The 14,365-nt window shown below is 50.1% G+C and overlaps 2 protein-coding genes across 2 annotated transcripts; one reads left to right on the forward strand and one right to left on the reverse strand.

Annotated features, from left to right (window-relative positions):
• The first annotated feature begins 4,399 nt into the window (after window positions 1-4,399).
• On the forward strand, window positions 4,400-9,410 carry Abhd1 (abhydrolase domain containing 1). Its single transcript, XM_050128513.1, has 9 exons — window positions 4,400-4,588; window positions 7,180-7,340; window positions 7,645-7,827; window positions 7,965-8,010; window positions 8,192-8,304; window positions 8,405-8,578; window positions 8,718-8,766; window positions 8,857-9,022; window positions 9,128-9,410. The coding sequence occupies exons 1-9, from the start codon at window positions 4,475-4,477 to the stop codon at window positions 9,337-9,339; spliced, it is 1,218 nt and encodes a 405-aa protein (XP_049984470.1). The 5' UTR covers window positions 4,400-4,474; the 3' UTR covers window positions 9,340-9,410.
• Preb (prolactin regulatory element binding) lies at window positions 9,351-13,184 on the reverse strand. The gene is made up of 9 exons (XM_050128512.1): window positions 12,894-13,184; window positions 12,134-12,323; window positions 11,618-11,838; window positions 11,388-11,468; window positions 11,147-11,274; window positions 10,787-10,960; window positions 10,589-10,661; window positions 10,255-10,414; window positions 9,351-10,077 (listed from the first exon to the last, which is right to left on the reverse strand). Exons 1-9 carry the CDS (start codon window positions 13,026-13,028, stop codon window positions 9,983-9,985), a joined length of 1,257 nt encoding a protein of 418 aa, XP_049984469.1. The 5' UTR covers window positions 13,029-13,184; the 3' UTR covers window positions 9,351-9,982.
• Between the last annotated feature and the right edge of the window lie 1,181 nt (window positions 13,185-14,365).

A 14,365-nucleotide genomic window follows, 5' to 3' on the forward strand; every position in this document is an offset into this window, starting at 1 on the left:
CTCTTAAAGCTGTCAAAATGGAGTGTCGCCTGCTTTTATCCGAGCGGTGAGTCCTTCTACCTAAGCCCTGGGCTGCATCTCACCCACTGGTCCATGGACTTAGTTTTTTTTAAATTATTTATTTATTATGTATACAATGTTCTGTCTGCATGTATGCCTGCCCACCAGAAGAGAGCACCAGGTCTCAGATGGTTGTGAGCCACCATGTGGTTGCTGGGAATTGAACTCAGGACCTCTGGAAGAGCAGCCAGTGCTCTTAACCTCTGAGCCATCTCTCCAGCCCCCCAGGTTTTTGAATACTCTTATGCCTCAGAATCTTCAGCCTCCTTCAATTCCATCAGAGCCTTCAGTCAGCAGCCATCACAGCCATAAGACAACCTTTCCTTCCTGTGAAAGGAAGGACCTTATCCTTCCTGTGGGGGGTGCTGTTGGGCAAGGTTGGCTTGGATACCTGTCCACTGGTTTCCACCGTGCTACTCCTCCCTGTCTGATCAGTTGGTCTCAGTTCTCCACATGCACTGGTGTTCCTTGGGATTCCCTTCTCACTCTCCAGTTTCTCATGTGTTCTTGTAACTTCCATCATTATCTGTGAGATGCAGGTGGAGTCTCTTTGTGCCCTAGCATCCACTCCCAAATAACCACACTGAGACTTATTGATTACAAATGCCCAGTCGATAGCTCGGGCTTGTCACTAACTAGCTCTTACATTTTAAATGAACCCATATTTCTTAATTACACTCTGCCACATGGTGATACCTTTTTTCAGTACGGCAAATTCATCTTGCTTTCTTCCAAGTCTCCTTGTGACTTCCCAGACTCCACCCTTCTTCCCAGCATCCTCTGTGTCTAGGTGTCTCATCTATACCTCCTGCCTAGCTACCAGTCAGTCAGCTCTTTTATTAACCAATCAGAAGATGCTTTGGCAAAGACACAGCTTCACAGTGTACAAAAAGATTATTCCATAACAGTCAGGGGTTTGGCTGTGTTATCCAAATGCTCAACTGTTGAAGCTGTAACCACCAGAGCTTCCGGATTTTATCATATTTGGAAATAATGTAATGGTAGATGCGATTAGCTTAGATGAAGTTATACTGGAGTATATATATTCCATATGACTGGTGTTCATAGCTAAAAAGGAAATTTGAACACGTAACATACAGGAATAATACTGCCATGGGCTGAAGTGTCTCCCAAAATTAACGTCTCAAGACTTACCCTTTGTTTTGGTGCTAAGTGGTGGGGACTTTTTTTTTAATTTTTTTAAATTGAAATTTATTGAGCTCCACATTTTTCTCTGTTCCCCTCAATGCCTCTCCCCTTCCCCCTTCAGCCCTCCTCTAAGATCCCCATGGTCCCAATTTACTCAGGAGATCTTGTCTTTTTCTACTTTCTACTTCCCATGTAGATTAAATGCATGTAAGTCTCTCTTAGGGTCCTCTTTGTCGTCTAAGTTCTCTGGGATTGTGGTTTGTAGGCTGGCTTTCTTTGATTCATGTTTAAAAACCATCTATGAGTGAGTACATGTGATAATTGTCTTTCTGTGTCTGGATTACCTCACTCAAAATAATGTTTTCTAGCTCCATCCATTTTCCTGCAAATTTCAAGATATAATTATTTGTTTCTGCTGTGTAGTACTCCATTGTGTAAATGTACCACATTTTCCTTATCCATTCTTCAGTCGAGGGGCGTTTAGGTTGTTTCCAGGTTCTGGCTGTGACAAACAAAGCTGCTATGAACATAAGGTAGGGACTTTTGAGACATGATTAAGTCCAAAGGTTCTGCCCCTGCGCGTAGATTAATGGCATTGTGGGAGAAGCTGCAGTGTTTATGCCTTTTGCTTTCTTGTCTTCCTGTTCTCGCCACCATGCAAGGACACATGAATGGCATCATTTATGAAGAACAGGTCATGACCAGACACTAAACCCTGTTAGTATCCGATCTTGGACTTGTCACACTCCAAAACTGTGAGCAACATATTTTTATTGCTTATAAATAGTCCAGCATAGGCCTGGAGAGGTTACTGCTTCATGGTTAAGACAGCATAGTGTGTTCTTGCAGAGGACGCAGGCTTGGTTCCCAGCACCCGTGGCTCACAACTGCCTGAAATTCCAGCTCGAATGCCCTCCTTTAACATCTTCGGGAACCTGTGCTCACCCCCCCACACACAAACACACATGGATAAACACACAGTAAAAAATAAAGCTTTAAAAAGTTTCCAGTCTGTAGTATTTTGTTAGGGGACAGCCATGAGAAGATAGACACAGACCAGACTGCGCATGGACACTGACGATTACCAACCAGTCCTCAGGAGCGGTGGGAGACGCACACACAGATCCCCACGGAACCCACCCTGATGACATCTTGATCTTGTGTTCAGACTGGGGGCATACATTTCTGCTAGAACATTCATTTTGCAGTGCTTTTTAAAAATCAACTCAAACAATGAACCCATCATCTAAATGCTGATGAGCCGAGCGTGGTGGTTTACCCTTGAAACCCAGGGTTTAGGCAGAGACAGGAGAATCGCTTCATGTTCAATCAAGGTCAGCAGTTCCTGAGCCAGTCAGGGATACACAGTGAGACCCTGTCTCAAAAGCAAAATAAAAAAGACAAAAAGCCACCCCACTCCAACTAAATGGAAATGACTCCAAGATCTCTAACCCTAGCTTACAAGGGCCCAGTCCTCAGGAAGTGAACATCCTACTGATTTGTACCTGGGTCTGGGTTTGGTGGCTAGTGCTGGCACTGAAGGAAGGGGTCGATGCTTTTTAAAGAAAATGATCTTCAGTTACCTTGGAGACAAAAGGCAAGACGAGTCATGCTCAGTCCCAAGGGGGAAGCACCAACTGTCCTTTGGCAGACAGAGAGGAGCAAAGGGCAGGCACAATCCAGTTTTTTTCTGAGGGAAGACAGGCAGGGGCAGGGCTAGGATTAACCAGATTCAATAATTGGAGAGGGCTCTGGAGCACACAGGCTGTCCTTAGCTGCTTGGGGGAATGGGCTCTGGGTTTCAGGGGAGAGCTCCATAACCTGAGCTGCTAGCTTGGCTTCTGAGTAAATGGATGGATGCAGGTAGGAAGGCAGAGTCTAAGAAAATAGATAGAACATACTCCCGCATTCTAGCCTAACGCGTGTGAAGCTGAATGCATTGTCTTCCTCTTCTATTCTTTTCCACCCTGGGGATAGACACACCTGTATCTGTGCAGTCAGAAACCTGAGAACCGGCCTCAGCTCCACCACGCTAGAGTCCTGCCAACTCTGCCTTCTGTGTTGACGATCCTCATTCTTCTTCCTGCCCAGGTCCCAGTGTAGGCACCTATTTTCTGTGCTCCAGTGCCCCGAGGGCTCTTAACAGCACCCAGGTGGCCCGTTTGCTTCTTCTGTCTTTATTCTCCTCCTTCTCTAAGTAACCTAAGGTTTTCATCTAAAACACATCTCTCTGACCACTCTCAGTTCCCGAGTCCTTTGATGGGTTTCCTCTGCCCTCAGGAAGCTCTCAATACCTGGTCCCTTGATCACCCACGCGCTCAGCCACACTTTTCTTTTGGCTCCAGAGTTTTACTTCTGGAGCTAGCACTCTTGCCTCCCACTCGCCTGGGAAACTCCTACCCATTTTCCTGCCTTTCCCCATTGAAGTTTGGGTATCATTCTTACCTGCTCCCACACAGTGGCAGGGAGTACTTCTTTTTCTAGTACCGTTTCCTGTCCTAAGAATTCAACATTTAAATCTCACAGATAGATTTTGCATTACATACATTGATCTATCCAAGCTTTGGCTCTTCCTTAGACTGGGAGTGGTACAAGTCGCGAATGAGTCCAGTGGGAAGCAAGGTTCTACAGCAGCACTCCCTATTCAAACAGGGACAGGATCCCCGGGTCGTTCATATTCAACGCCTGAAACAGAGTTGATGGGCAAATCATCTGTTGCACCCTTTCTATTGGCGGGGATCGTAAGAGACAACATAGAGACACTCGCCCAAGGGAGTAGAACCACTGAGCGGCTGAAACCTGAGTCTGTAACAATTTGTTGGGCAGTGCTTGTGCCCGGTGTGTGAGGGTCACGGTGAATGGCTGCGCTCTGTGAGTGAGCAGAATATTCTCACAGGACTGGCTGCGGAACCTTCCCAGGCTGCCTGATTCAGCTTTTACCCTCCAGGGAAGGCACGCACCAAGATGGCAGCTGCGGGGGCGCTGCTTACCCTGGGGCTCCAGTGCTTTTCACCAAGAAGGAGGAAGGGAGGGATGTGGGCGACCGGGTCAGGGCCGCTAGGGTTTGTGAGGTTCGCCTGACAGCCAAACACCGCCCCTCGCCTGAGTACTGGCGGCGGGCGGGGCCGATGGAGGGTGGGACCTGCAGAGGTCTGCCAATGGCGTGCAAGAGGCGGGTCCACGGCAACCGCAAGCGGAAGAGTCAAAGTTCAGGAGCTAGAGCCCGCAGGGAGCTTGGGAATTGCAATACCCCTACTTAAGCAAGATGCTGAGTACCTCCCTGAGCCGGCAGAACGCCACCTGGTCAGACACCGTCTCTCTGCTCTTGGCTCTTGGCATTCCACTCTACTTGGGCTACTACTGGGCATGTGTGCCCCAGGTGGGTGAGGGCTGAGCTCTGGCCGCTGCGCTTGGGGTTCTAGAATGTATGGGGGTAGTCTACAGCCTGGGCTCCAGCCCTTTTTGAAATCTTGGATAGTTGGCTCTCCTGCGCCCAGTGAATTTTGCAATTATGAACAGAGAGCCGGTTCTGCCCTTTAGATTCTCGGAATCTTCCTTGCTAGCTGGGTCTTTTAGGCACAGGAAGGGCGCACCCCCTGTACTGTTGATTGATAAAGGTGGGGGTGGAGGGTAGAGTGTCAGAGATCTGTGCTTTCTGCTTTCCTTTTTTAGGTGGCCTAACGTGCAGATTATGTTTGCTAGCTGCACAGAATAATGGAACGAACGCCTGTGTGGTTCTGGCACCAGTCCATCAGTTTGGCAGGGCCTCCTTTCCTTTGAGGACTGGCTGAGGTTTCTGCCAAGCTTAGGACAGATGGATAATTCTACCCCTACACACTTAGCCCTGTTTTAAGTTCTAGACACTTTGTGTATACCGTGCTGAGGAAGTCTTAGCAGGTTGTTTTTGATCAATTTGGATATTTCCTCAACTGAAATGTAGATAAGATGTATAATCTACATATTCAGGAAAGCTAACATTTTTGATCTCATTAAAATCTATCGAGGTAAATGAGTTTAACAAGAAACCTATCGATTCAACATCTTTAAATTAGTCCTGGCTCCTGGGAAGGTTAAGACAGGAAGATCACTTGAACCCAAGAGTTTTGAGCCATCCTGGGCAACACAGCAAAGTCCTGTGCCCATACAGTGAGGCCAAGGGGCCTGTCTCAGAGAACAGAGAACTGTTGCGGCCACTGGTAAATGGAAGTAATGTAAATCAGAAGTAAAGAGATGTTCCGGTGGTTAAGGGCACCTGGGTTCAGTTCCTGACACCTACAAGGCACTTCTAGCTCACAATGGTCTGTAACCCTCTCTGGCTTCCAGGGGCACCAGGCATATAGGTGATGCACAAATATTCATGTAGGCAAACACACATGTTAAATAAAAGTAAATCTAAAATATAAATGGTAAAAAATAAAAATGTTTAAAAATCACTATTATTCATTAGCACAATACTGGGAATGCAATGGAGCATTTAACAATTTTACCTACAATTTATTATTGTTGCTCTCATAGCTATTAATTCTGCTTTCCCTGTTTGCTCTTCCTTTGGGCAGACCAATTAACCTATGAGAGTCATGATTTCTTATCAAATAAGGTTGTGATTAGTCTGCATTATAGCAGACTTCATTGTTGCTATTCCAGGGTTAAGGACCAGGGTCCAAGTCACAGTATCAACTGGGCCTCTTCAGAGTATCATTTCCTTAGTCCTCTTGAGTAGCAAGACTGTAGATAAAACAGGATCTGATTAAGTTACTTAGAAAAGCCACTTATGATTAAAAAAAAAATTACTTCCTCAATACTGGAGATTGAATGTAGAGCCTACCACTGAGCCTCAACCCTTCAATTCCAGTCTGTAGAGTCCCCCAATTTTGTTCGGCATACTCTTCTTACGTCTGTAAGGCTAGGCCCTCCTCATTTACTTCGTGGCTATGCAGAACCAAGCAGTGAGGCTGAGTCAGGGCTTTGTGCCCATTGACTTCATTTATCCCTATTATTCCATCTTTGTTCCCTTTCCCCTAGTTGGCATGAAAAATGGAAATACTTGTTCACATTATGGATGCTTCCTCCTATACAGCACAGCCTAAGAACTGGGGCTCCACAAGACAGTATGAGGTGCCCTTGTAAAAGCAGCCCTTCAGCACTGAGCACACACATTAGAGAAAGGCAGAAAGAATGTAGACAAGGGTGTGCTAAAAACACTGGGGCCCAGGAAGAGCCAGACTGACCAGAGGAAGCTTCGGGAGATGCATCTGGACAATTCAACGGTAATGCAAAAGATCACAGATTGCACAGCGTTGACATTTCTTTGCCTGGTCGAGAATCCCAACCAGCAGAGCATGCACAGCACAGAGACAGGAGGATTATGATGAGTTCAAGGCCAGTGTGGGTATAGTACAACTTTGTCTCAAAAAAACCAGCCACCCTGGGCTAGAGCTGTCTCAGCCCTGAAGAGCATGTACTGCCCCTGCGGATCAGTTTGTGTCTAGCATCCATGCTGTGGTACTCAACTGCCTGTAACTCCAGCTCTTCTGGACCCCACAGGCAAGATCTGCACCTGTGTACATTACCCACAAACAGAGGTACATCATTAAAATAAAATCAAAACATTAAAAAAAAAAAAAGGCCCAGACTCCAACTAACCAACCAGAGGACCACAGCCCTTATTGTAGGGGATCACCTGAGCAATTTTTTTATCCGCTCTCCCACAAGTGGACTTGAGGGGACAGGCTGAGTGAGGAAGTCAGTACCCCTTCTGGGTCAGTTCTGGAGGTGACCCTTTAGGACTGGGGTTCTTTGGCACTAGATGACTATATTATGGATGGTGACCTGGCCATTCTAGTCTGAATTATGACGTACCCTTCACTATGGCAAAGCCGTGTCCTTAAGGCTGGACTGGGGAAGAAATCACTCATTCTCCCTTGTCTGGGACAAGAGGAAAATGAAGCCAAGTGTGTTGTGTGATTACAGAGGCCTCGTCTGGTAGCTGGGCCTCAGTTTCTGGCCTTCCTGGAACAACACTGTCCAGTCACTGTGGAGACTTTCTACCCCACATTGTGGTGTTTTGAGGGACGGTTACAAACCATCTTTCGAGTCCTCCTGCAGTCTCAGCCTAAAGTCTCTTACCAGAGGTAAGGACAGTCAGAACACAGAGCTGCCGGTTTTAGGGGTAACAGTCCACCTCTTTAAATGAAGGCAATCTTTGCCCTAGAGTGTGGTGAGAACTGGGCAAACGGAAAGGCTCTTTACTTGGCACCTACACAAGCGTAATAGTTCATCTATCCATTTTATATGGGCAGCCTTATTGTTTTATATAAAGCATGCCTTCAAATAATACCCACGGCAACCTGCAGAGTTTGTGGGTGAGCCAGAGGGTAGACTTTGGAGTCCAATTCCTGATAGTGTCGTTGTATACCTATCTCTCTTGAATCCTAGTGAAGTTCTCGAGACCGCCGATGGAGGCCAATTCCTTCTAGACTGGGCTGAGCAGCCTAAGAACAGTCACTACCCAGACCCCACCACCCAGCCCATAGTATTGCTGCTTCCAGGCATCAGTGGCAGTAGCCAGGAGCCATACATCTTACACCTAGTTGACCAAGCTTTGAAAGATGGCTACAGGTAAGGATGGAGTAGAGCTTGGGAAGGGGAAGTGGATCTGACCCTGATACAGTACTTTTGGCAGGGGCCTTTCTGCAGACAACCAAAAGGGAGGGTCTTCTTGGGAGGGCTTGGCTCACCTACCTGTGTTGCCCCAGGGCTGTTGTATTTAATAACCGTGGCTGCAGAGGGGAAGAGCTGCTGGTGAGTACCCTCCTTCTTGTGGTGGCCCTGCACCTGCTCCCTTTAGAGATCACTGGCCCTAAGGCTTTGCCTACTTATCGTCCCCCCCTACCCTTTGGCACTACCTCCTGAGCGCCCTCCCATTTGGCTGCCTTCTGGCAAGAGCCGCTCTCCCTAGCCGACGACCCCCCTCTGCCCCCAGACTCACAGGGCTTACTGTGCCAGCCACACTGAAGACCTAGAAACAGCTGTGAAGCACATAAAGCGCCGCTACTCGCAAGCTCCGCTGCTGGCTGTGGGCATCTCCTTTGGAGGGTAATAGTTGACTGGATTTACTCCAGATCTTTTTTCCTTTTCTTCTGCCCCAGTTAACTCACGCCAACACTTTCCATGGCCTTTTCGTCCAATTTTACAGGATACTGGTGCTGAACTACCTGGCACGGACCAAGAAGGCTGGAGGCCTGGCAGCAGGACTGACAATATCTGCGTGCTGGGACTCCTTTCAAACTGTTGACTCTCTGGAGACCCCGCTCAACTCACTGCTCTTCAACCGGCCCCTCACTGCTGGACTCTGCCGGCTCATCGCCAGGTAGGACAGCAGACACACCCGGCTCTGCTAGTGCCTGGGTCAGTTCCACGTGGGGTCTTCTTGGTGAGGTAAGAAAACAGAAGCTGGGAGCTCTGAGAGGGGCAGGAGTCCAGACAAACCCTGATGTATTCTTTTCCAGAAACAGAAAGACAATTAGAAAGGTGCTGGATGTAGACTTTGCCATAAAGGTACTTTTCAACCATCCCTTACCCAGTGTCGGTCTCCTGTTGTCTCCTATTTTCTAATATCATAGCCTGTTCCATACCTTCACCATATAGGCCCGCACAATCCGCCAGCTGGATGAGCGTTACACGTCTGTGGCTTTTGGGTATAAAGACTGTGCAGCCTATTACCAAGCCTCAAGCCCAAGAACCAAAGTAGATGCCATTCATACCCCTGTTCTTTGCCTCAACGCAGCAGACGATCCCTTCTCCCCAGCCCACGGTGAGTGGCTTCAACATTGCGAACCTGATCCCAAGGCTAGTAAGCCACACATGTGGGTTCTCACTGCCAGGCAGCTTCCTGACCTCCTCTTTCACTCCCTCCCAGCCTTCCCTCTGCAGGCTGCTCAGAAGTCTCCCTACGTTGCACTGCTCATCACGGCTCGGGGTGGCCACATTGGCTTCCTGGAAGGGCTGCTTCCCCAGCAGCACTGCTACATGAACCGTGTCCTGCATCAGTATGCCCAAGCCGTCTTCCAGCACTCCGGGGAGCTGCCTGACCTTGGGGCACTCACTCCTTCTGAAGATGGAAAGAGCTGACAAGAGAGCTGTTTGGAGTCTCGGTGCAATCTTTCTTTGTTTATTAAATATCAACTCTTCCTGCCTAATGAGCTGAGGCTCACTTTCCCTTCCCTCAGGCCAGAGTAAACCATCCAGCTTGCTGTATCTGTGGCCTGGCTAGTTTGCTGCTACCCAACTGAGCCCACAGACCACTGCTACCTGAGTCTTCCTTTGCCTCTTCCTGCCCTAACAGCAAGTGCTAGCCCAGACTTTTTCTCAACAAAAGCCAAGGACCTCGTGTAATGGCTGTAAGGGGAGGAAGAGTAGCAGTTCCTGGAGGAAGGATGGCAATGCCTCCAGGCTCTTGGTCACCGTCACATATTTCTAGAGAAGGAAGAGCTAACTCTGGAGCTCTGGGAGGCAGAGGGAAATGAGGCAGGTAGTGTGCCCTGGGCTTCAGCTTCAGACCACACTGTCCTAAATGGATCCACAGGTGATGAGTGCAGGGCTCCCAGGATCCAGAGTGGAAATGGGGCCACAGGCAAGCTTTTGCTGAGGGACAAGCAGTACCCATCAGTCTCAGCAGAGGCAGCCCCAGCTGTGGACCGCAACAACTCTGCTCTGGGAGGTGGCAGTGTCCAAGCCCGTTCCTGGGAAGGACCGTTCCCATTGGTCATGGAGGCTAAAGAAAACCTGGAAAGGCACTCTGGAGCAGCAGGATGGTCACAATGATAAGGCCGACACACATCAGGAGCAGAAGCCATACAGGAACACTCCCTGAGGGTGGGACAAGGGAAGAAGTGAGTGGGCAAGGGAGCCTCAGAGCTTAAGGCCAGAACCCTGAACCCCCTTCATTCAAGGAGAGGAGGGGGGTGGGCAAAAACAGGGGTCAATTTTTGCTATAACTAAAGATGAAGCGGTATCCCCGATACACACGACAGAACGTTCACTCACGCCGTGAGGGCAGCAGGTGCAGCTGGCAACGACTATCCACAGCCACAGAGAAAAGAGCAGTTTCATGGGATCCAAGGAGCTGTGGACCACAGCCCTTCTCAGGTAGAAAGGTGACATCTGTCACCACAATGCCATGGGCCTCCTTCACATAGTAGAGACGCTGTGGAAGGAGAAGACAAGTGAGGAAAGCCTAATTGGAGGCTCCTTTCTGGGAAACATGTTCCACAGCCCCAGTAGGCTTCCCCTATGAACTGGGCCAGACTCTTTCCTGTACACACAGGGTAGAGTAAGCCTGTAGCCCTCCCAGAGGGTTGTGCCAACCTCTCCCCATTACCTGGAGAGAGAAAGCTATGTAGATGGCGACAGAGCCAGTGACCGTGCCTAGGCCTAGGAAGGTACCCGATTCACTGTAACATACAACAAAGCATTCGTTGTTCTGAAAGCGTGTGTGACACTCTCTCCCCTGACAGCGTCCTCGAGAGACTGAGTCAGGACTCACTCCCCTCTCCAGCTAAGCAGCAGTCTCTCATACCTGACACTGAGGCAGGAGATGACTTCATGGCCACAGGGCCTGGTCCGGAGCGGCAGGAAGGTGGAACTGTCCCAGGCTGTGAGGTAGCAGGGTGCAGGCTGACGCAGGCGCTTGTGGGGGATCTGTACTGTGAAGAGCCGCAGCCCCCCGGGCTGATCTGGAACCTTCCCAAACCTGGAAGCCGGGCAAGAGGCTTTTTCAGTTGCTGCTAGCCCTCTAGGTTTGTGCCTTCCTGTACCCTGGTCACATCTGAAACCACCTCCAACAAGGCTACAGTCATCCCCAGCCCCTCCTGATCTCTTTCTGCTTCCCCAATACTGCTGAAATGTGCCTCATTTAGCCGCTCCGAGCTCTTCACACCTGCAGGCCTGGTAGCGGTATGGTGTGTTAGAAGAGGTGGTGGATCCATTCTCTTGCCATTGGAGCTGTGCCACTAGTTGATCCTTCTGCCACACGGAGGCCTTGAAATCCCAGCCCACAGTAACCAACTGGGCAGGAGTAAAGAGTCCAAAGATGGATAGTTAGGACATCTACTTACTAGGCAAGCAGCCTAAGAGGCTCCCCTCTTCTGTACCAGCACCCCACATTCCCACCTCCTTACCTTGCCATCAGGACCCAGAGCCAAATCTCCAATCTCCCCGTCATGTGCTTTGAAATCCAGAACTTTCTCCAGACTAGGTACCTACAGCCAAGCCAGTATCATGGTTCAGACCAGACACAGCAAGAACACTATGACCCCCATCTCTCTTGTCCTAACGGCCACTCACAAGTTTCCCAGAACGCATGTTTGAATCCTCAAAGTTCATGTCCTTTAAGCCCCTCAAGCCATACCTTCCAGACACGAACATGGCCATCAGTCCCTCCGGTGGCAAGCAAGGTATTATCATGGTTGAAGCGTACCACCTTCTGCAGTGGTTCAGCGCTGAAGTCTGTCTGTACAGCCTCCAAATTCTTTACTCTGAGTTCAACCCCTTCATGCTGAACCTCCCCTCCTGATTTCTTCTCTGCTGGAGCTGCCCGCTTCCTTTGTCGAGGTCCCTGCTCCTTGGAACCTGCAGCATAAACATTTGCCAGGATCCAGATTTCTTTGGGCTTTTGTTTTGTTTTGTCTTTGTTTTTAAGGCAGGGGCTTGCTATGTAGCCCAGGCTAGCCTTAAATATCCTCTTAATAAATATCACTCCTAAGCACTGAGGCTGCACCACAACCTAGCTGAATCCAGGCTTCTGTACTAAGGACCAGTCCTTCTTTACTGACAGGGCAGAGAGCGCTCAGCGCTACCATGACCCCACATCTAATCTCTCTTCTTTAGAGACCAAGATTAGAAGGATTTTTCCAAAGCTCCTCACCTGACTTGTCCGCCTTATTGCTCTTCACTTGATGGACCTGGAAACGCAGGAGCTGACAGCGGGCATCTTGTCCGGCAGCAAGGATGTCACCAGCCAGTGCCAAGTTCATAGTGGCCCGCGTCTCTGTGTCATGAGAGTGCAGCAAGGAGGCGCTCAGGCACCCATTGATCTGCTCGAGCTGCAGAAAGTGCTGGGAGGGAACCAAGGTGGGCAAAGTTCAGGCGAGCCCGGAAGTCACATCAGTCCTAGTCTTAGCCATTTAATCCTGGTCTTAGTTGTATTCCTTTGCTTCCCACACCTCTAGCTCACGGGTTTTGGTTTTTTGTTGTTGTTGTTGTTTTTGGTTTTGTTTTTGAAGCTTTATTTTCTTGCTGGAGCTCCCCAATTCATACAGCAAACAGGGCTTAGATTACTAGGTCCAATTACAGGAAGAAAGGAATCCAGGCTCGAGCTACTTGAAGGCAGACAAGTCAATGTGCCTTCCTGGAAAAGGCCAGCCTAAGAGCTCCCGTGGCTCTGCGTGGGTGGGCAGCCCAGCTTTCACAGACCTGCACAGCTTTCCGTCTGTTTTTGGACGACTCAACCGTTCTTCTTAGGTGAAAGCAGCACCCAGGCGTCTACGCCGGGTTTTCCTCCTAGAAACCGGCAAGGCCTAAAGCAGGGGTACAGTCCACCCCTGCATCCCGACCCCGCCCCCCGGCCACCCCAAAATTGCCCTCGGCCACGGCATGACCAGTTCCCAGTAGCCTTGCGTTCTCACCACGCCATTCTTTATGCCGGTCTTGGCGGCGCCTCCTCCGCCGGCAGCGATGAGCAGCCCGGTCTTGGGGTCCACCCGGAGCGCGTACAACGGGAACGGGGCCCGGTAGAGCTCCAGACCCCGGCGCCGGCCCATCCCGTAAGCGCGTTCACTGTCAGCCCCGCGGAACCCACGACATGCCGTGCCCCTTCGACTGATGCCGAACTCGGTAACGCCGTCGCCGGGAAGACCGAGGACCCGGCTCAGCAAGGCGGGCTCGCCACCACTCAAACCACCGAAGGTCTCGGATCTGCGCTCGCGCGGTTGTCTGACTGGGGCACGCAGACGCGCAGTGCGCACGCGCCGCGCTCCGGGCCTCTCTCCGCGCAAGCGCAGTACGCCAATCCGCGTCAGCACTACCGGGACGCGCTGCCACGGAACCCTGGCTTCGGGTCCGGTTCCTAGCCCGGAGTGACGACGGATCTGCCATCTTTGTGTGGGGCTTGGGGCTGGACGAGATTACTGAAGATCAGTAAATATTAAATTAAAAAGTTACCGAATTGGGACGCTCTCCACCCCACTTCAGTAGAGGTAGATACACGGACTCGTAGAAGCCGGGACCTTTATCGCTTCGGAGAGGAAGGGATTTCTCCCAGGGCACAGCGAAGGCAGTGACCCCAAAACAAAGCTGGCTTCAAATCATATTCACTGCTTCCTGAATATGAAGAAATCACTCCCCACTTTGACGGCATCCTCCGCAGCTGATTGGGACCTTTCTCACGGCTTGACACCCAATTCTGGAACAGAGAAGTTACGGGTGGCGGTTGCTCTCTGGCAGGTGTTTTCTATGTTCTGTACCTGGTACCTCACCACTGCCAACCCCCCACCCCCCACCCTTTTTTTTTTTTTTTTTTTTTTTCGAGTCAGGATTTGTCTGTGTAGCCCTGCCTGTCCTGGAACTCACTCTGTAGACTAGCTAGCCTAGAACTCACAGAGATCCGTGTGCCTCTGCCTCCTGTGTGCTGGAATTAAAGACGTGCACCACCACCGCGGGGCTACTGCTACCCCTTTTAAAGTTGTTCTCTCTCTCTTCTCTCTTTCTCCCTCCCCCTCCTTCCCTCCCTTCCTCTGCTCCCCTCCCCCCCTCTCTCTGGCATGTGTAGTGTGTGCCCACAGAAGCCAGAGGAGGGTGTTAGGTCTCCTGGAACTGGGGTTGCAGTTGTGAGCTGCCATATGGGTGCTGAGAATTGAACCTGAACCCGCAGGAGCAGCAGCTAGCGAACCACTCAGCCATCTCTCCAGTCCTGGAGCCTTCTGGTCTGTACATGGGATTTCTTTGTTTGCCTGTGAATGAGTTGTTCGCCACGTCTTTCCCAATGAGGAAAATGGGCTGCTGTGTGTCCACCCAGGCATACCCTGAGAAATGGGCCCAGTGACCTCTTCTTTAATTCCAATTATGTGTCCACAGACTAGAATTAAACCAGAAAAGGGCC

This window comes from Alexandromys fortis, unplaced genomic scaffold, assembly GCF_014885135.2.
Source record: "Alexandromys fortis isolate MF-2015 unplaced genomic scaffold, M_Fortis_MF-2015_v1.1 scaffold_304, whole genome shotgun sequence".
Classification (NCBI taxonomy): Eukaryota; Metazoa; Chordata; class Mammalia; order Rodentia; family Cricetidae; genus Alexandromys; species Alexandromys fortis.